General features: G+C 37.5%; 1 protein-coding gene across 1 annotated transcript; it reads left to right on the top strand.

Annotated features, from left to right (window-relative positions):
- The first annotated feature begins 674 nt into the window (after positions 1 to 674).
- LOC128236387 (folate receptor beta-like) lies at positions 675 to 5,092 on the top strand. Its single transcript, XM_052951239.1, has 4 exons — positions 675 to 827; positions 1,931 to 2,122; positions 2,757 to 2,892; positions 4,876 to 5,092. Exons 1-4 carry the CDS (start codon positions 675 to 677, stop codon positions 5,085 to 5,087), a joined length of 693 nt encoding a protein of 230 aa, XP_052807199.1. The 3' UTR covers positions 5,088 to 5,092.
- Positions 5,093 to 5,924: the final 832 nt, after the last annotated feature.

The following is a 5,924-nucleotide window of genomic DNA, read 5'->3' as shown; positions in this document are numbered from 1 at the left end:
AGTCTAGTTTATTGATTTGATTTCATACAATACAAGAGCATATTGTGAACGCCTTACACAAAACAAATCTTGAATGCTGGTGTATCACATCGCTTACCACACATCTATCGTTTGAAGTTGTTTGAGTATTTCAAATTGGCAAATTAACTGTTCTGTCTTCCACGTAAATCCAAGTAATTTTAAGAATTGCGCCGGTATATTTACTAATCAGGTGACTTTCACGTGCTAAATATACACATTATAAACTTAAAAACCATAATGCGCTATTTCCAAACGGGTCAACTCAGCTGAGACAGCGTCCATAATAGTCTTTAAGTCATGTAAAATGATGTATTATCGGCCTCATACTAGTTAGTGTTAAGTCTAGGCTTGTTTAGAGGAAATACTGTAATAACCGACTTTTTGGATCGTCTGGTATCTAGTCCCTTTAGTTCGTTTAAGTTTAGTTTTTTTATATTTGATTTCATATACTACAAGTGCATATTGTGAACGCTTTACATATGAAGGTTTGGTTCTTACTACTTTAAAGTCATATCATTATCATATTCATCATAATAAGTAAACAAGGTGTTTGTGCGCCTACACTTAAAAGCCTCAAAGGCAGCTCGGATTCCCATGCAATATTTAGATAACGGCTTAAGACAACAACGCAATAATATCACTGTTTCGCTATCATGTCGTGTCTAATGCAGACTGCTTGCCTGCTGCTCGTTTTTCTTACGACCAACTGTGTTTTGGCCAAGGACCATGACGATTATCTGAACACATGTATCGACGCAGAGAATCATAAGGACGTTCCCGGGCCCGAACCCGATCTACATGGACAAGTAATCGTTTTTAAGTTACGTTAATAGCAGAACATTCTATTTCTTGTTCTGATTGATAACATGTATTGGTGTACGTGGCAGTGTCGTTTTGAAAGGGTGCCTATTTATTGTTTTCACTGTCCCTGACCGATAGTGCTACCTTTCGGATAAATGAAAACAAAATAGGCTACATAGATAAGACTTATAAACATTAAGTTGATGGAAAAAAACTGGACCTGAAGTAAAAGACACGATCATTTTTGTTGCATTATAGATATGTATCGTTTGATTGAACGTCGATATCATGAAATAAGTTTCGTAGATGTCGTCTCATCCAGTACCATAAATTAACGGAAATGGTGAATAGTAGTTCCATCCACGTTACCTTTCTTTCGTTTTCTCCGGAATTCATATGTTAAGCTGGCATTCGATGCATTAGCAGGCAAGAGGTGACAATTTAAACACTTGACACTGTCCATGAATAAAAATGAAAACAAAATTTATTTTACACACATACGACTATAGATATTAAGTTGATGGAGGAAAACAAGAGACGTGACGGTAAATCGCGTAGTAAATTTAATTTACCAGTTAAACTTTCAGACTTTACTCTTGGAATCTTAATTATTTATGCAAGTATACACTTCACCGGCAATCATTTTAAGCTTAGTTATACAAAATGCACGTTAAAAACTACAATTAATTAATACTATTATATTATTAAAAAAATAATCCAACTACTTCCACTGATGTACCGGCATACATCCGAGGTTGTTTTCGATGGAAATGGCGGAGGTTTTCTGAATGCTATCATAATTTTAGGAAACTCAGTTTGAAATGGAAAATTAAATAACAGTTCTCTTTTAATCATTTCATAAATTAACCTGTACAGTAAATAAATGCACCAACTTCACCTGTTTTATCAAGACAACTGTTTTATATAACCTCTTAAATAATAACTGTGTGCATCATGTTTTATGTGTAGATATGTATATGTAGTATATTGTACACAGATAAGACTAAACTGAACTATAACCCCTTGCGTGTTTGATTTTAAACTGTTATTGAAGATTAACGTGTCTTGCTGTGCGGCTACTGATAATAAAACACCATTATGCTTTCAGTGCGCTCCGTGGCGGGACAGAGCATGTTGCGCGGTAAACACGACGAAAGGTTTTCACGCACAGGATGTTTGGCTTGGGTTCACTTGGAACCATTGCGAGGGTCACATGCTCTCTGACTCTTGCAGACAATGGTTTCTGAAGGACTTGTGCTTCTATGAATGCTCTCCAAACGTTGGACCATGGATAATCGAGGTATGTTTAATTATTGTTGTATTTTATTCATGTCTATCTGACATCTGTCATATATAGCTGACATACATAGAAAGAGGTGTGATCGTTGCGAATCTGCGACAAAGTGAATATCTGTCGTGTTTTAATCTTTAGAGAGGGGCTTGCTAAACAATGAACTTGTGCGTATAGATCATGGTCAATTGCCAATTACTTGCCAAATATTGCATTCGTTCGTATAGACCATGGCTGCTTGCCAATTACTTGCCAAATATTGCTCTCGTGTGAATTGATCATGGTCACTTGCCAATTACTTGCCAAATGTTGCAATCGTTGGTTTAGATCATGGCCGGTTGCCAATTACTTGCAAAATATTGCGATCGTCTGCATTTATCATGGCCACTTGCCAATTACATGCCAAATAATGCAATCGTTTGTATAGATCATGGCCGCTTGCCTATTACTTGCCAAATATTGCGATCGTGTGATTTGGTCATGGCCACTTGCCAATAACTTGCCAAATGTTGCAATCGTTCGTATAGATCATGACCGTTATATGCCTTGCATTTTGTCAGAAGTGGCCTCTAGTTCTGAATAGAAAAGCTAACAATTTGATTTCGTCTCAGACATGCATAGTGAATTATATAATTCTTTCCAGCGTCCGATTCGTATCCGAAATGAGCGTTTTACCAATGTGCCATTCTGCGCGAGCCAGTGCAACTCGTGGTGGGCCGCATGTAGTACTGACTTTACTTGCTGGAATGATTGGGGAAAAGGCTTCAACTACTCAACAGGTCACTCATTATAACAAATATAGTAATTAATATTGGTGGTAACTATTTCAATTTATCGTAATAAATTGCCAATTTAATTTGGTATGTGTACAAAGATCAGATTTTACAATAAACCTTAAAAACATAATGCAAACTACAGGGATAAGCCCAGTAACCTTACATGTAACCAAAATGCCTAAGAAAGGCACACTGATCAATGCCAAACAAGAGATATCACTTAATCAGCAAACAATTGCTTAGACTGAATAAAGAAACCGTTATTTCAAACCATTGGACCATTTAATGGGTATTCGCTGGACCGATTTAAAAAAAAATGAAAAAAGAAACTATCTTTAGGTGAACCTCTATCACTGCATGTTGATTCGTAAAAAAGACGTGGCCGCCAGTGGGCGGGCTACTTTAACTATATGTCTATACTAAAATCTTCTCCTCATAATCCGCTGCTCCGATTTTAAAATAATTTATCAGAAATGATTGCATATCAAATTCGCTCACCCGATGTTGATTCATTAAAATATATGACCGCCAGGGGCGAAGTAACTTTTTATTTCATGTCTAAATGTAAAACTTTCGAAATGTCATACAGTTTAAAAAAATGTTTTTTGATATACATACATTTCGATAAGCTTAAATTACTAACATCCACTGGGACTGAGGCTTTAAACTTATCGGATATGTGTGGTTAGATTTAGATTAAATAAATAAGTATTACTATAATTTCTATGCTAAATCTTTATCAGATCGGTTGTCCGTTCATCCGTCCGCCGCCACAATTTCCGATCAATATCTGGAGAACACTTTGTCCTGAGGTTCTAACACTTTATAGGCAGGTTATTAAATACTAGCTGATAGAGCCTTTTCCATTTGACGTAAGTTGGTTAAAATCAATGTCGTGGTAACCTGAAGATTACCATCAGATGAAATTGGTTTCCGATTAATATTTGACAAACGCTTAAGCCCAGGGACCTTTAACTTCCTAGATAGGTTGGTCATGACCATGATATAAACTCTATTTATTTTGAGGTCAGTGAGTCAAAGGTCAATGTCGTTGTGAGCTTCAGTTGAAGAACAGGTAACATTCATTATCTGAAGAACGCTTTGGCCTTGTTCCTCAAACGTAGTAGTAGTCATAATAAGATGGTAAACCATGTTAATTTTGAGGTCGGTGGATTTAAGGTCAAGTTGATGGTGACCTTAAGCTGAAAATCGGTTACCGATCAATATCTAAAGAACGCTATGGCCCAAGGACCTTCAACTTTGTAGGCGGGTTTGTCGTGACCAGCAGATGAACCCTATTGCATTTTGGGTCAGTGGGTCAAACGTCAAGGTCGTTGTGAACGTAAGCTGAAAATACGCATTTTCCTTTCAATACTTTGAAAACGCTTAGGCATAGAGACCTCATACTTGGTAGAGTTCCCTCAAACAAGACAGCACTCTTACTATTTTGACGTCGGTTGGTCAAAGGTTAAGGTCTTCGTGTCAATGTCGTTGTGATCTTGAGCTGGAAATCCGATTTCGTTCAATAACTAAAGATTGCTTGTATCAAGGAACCTCAAACTTGGTATGATGTTGAACTGCATATGCTTTCTTCAAATCTCATTTCAAATACATTCGCGAGGTCATTGGTGCTTTGCATCAAAATTGGTCTTGTTGAATTATGGGTTTGACGACAAATAATGTTCCTAGATTGCCATGCAGACACTTACTTCAATGATTAATATATTCCATTTGACGGATTGCATGTAAATTGGCAATACTGTATTTGTCAATTGTCTTATCTGTGATAATACCAATGCTAGGCCAAATAGGATATTAATTAGACATCTCATGCATAGGACAAGTTTCCAGAAATAAACAATGAGACGATTAAAGATGGTAACGGCTCAGGTAGACTTTAATAACAGCAAACGACACGTCTTGCTTAGTCTGTCATGCAATTTAAGTACTTTTGTAAACCTAGAACCGTATTTTCTTCTTACACAGGCGTGAACACCTGCCCATCCGGTACAGTATGCCGACCGTTCCATACGGTTTGGCCGAGCGCGGAAAACTTCTGCGAGCACATTTGGGACCACTCGTTTCGTGTTGTACCTGACGACCAGCCATGCTTTAAGATCGACTACACGGGTAGGAACCCAAACGACGCTGTGGCGAATTACTACTTCCAAAACCACCAAGGCAATATCTTCGGATAGGGATAATTTTGTATGGCTGATATAAATGTTGTTTAAGTGATATTTTATATTCGGTGGAAAAATATTTAATAAAAATGGTCGATAAATTCGATATTTATGGCAAAGAACGCCGCCCGGTTTTTTAAAACTAAGCATAAGTTTTAAAGTTTAAAAAAGTATGTTGGTTTTAGTGGTCAAATATCCACTTTGTCGGCACTAGGTTAAAACAGGTGACATTAAGCCAGGTCAACTCTTCCTTTTGTACCCAGTCTTTATTTAAAAGTTGGGGAGAGTGTTGTGATGGCGCTTTGTCACTAGTTGTAGGTCACCCGGCCGACTTCAAGGAGGCGTTTTGTAGACCTTCACAGTTCATTGAGAAACACCAAGAAGCACTTTACAACTTTGTTCTCAACTACGGCATACCAAAGATATTTCGTTTAGATCAAAGGGCCAATTTTGAGTCAAAACGATAGAAAGAAACAAAGATTTTCCATCATCAAGAAGAGTGGAACTAAACCTTTTCACCCGATGGCAAGCGGTATCACTGAGTGTATCGAGCTCGCCAGTTTTGTATGATAATACCTGTATACGACACCCAAATTGTTGTCAAAAAATTGAGTCAACACTGGTAACAGCTAGCGGCAATTACCCTGCCATATGTATACATACACCAGGCGGGGAAGGGATATATTGCACTGACCCCCAACGCACAGAACACAGTACAATTCCAAAACACACACAATTACAGTAAATTTTGAACCATGCATTCAAAATTCGCTGATAATAATTTTCAAGCGTCACTAAGGATAGACTCTAAATGTGTTACAGAGAGAACAAGTGCATTCATGTCTTGAATCA

Source organism: Mya arenaria, chromosome 1 (assembly GCF_026914265.1).
Source record: "Mya arenaria isolate MELC-2E11 chromosome 1, ASM2691426v1".
Classification (NCBI taxonomy): domain Eukaryota; kingdom Metazoa; phylum Mollusca; class Bivalvia; order Myida; family Myidae; genus Mya; species Mya arenaria.
Note: the sequence above shows the minus strand (reverse complement) of the source record. Positions and strands in the feature narration are given on the sequence as shown.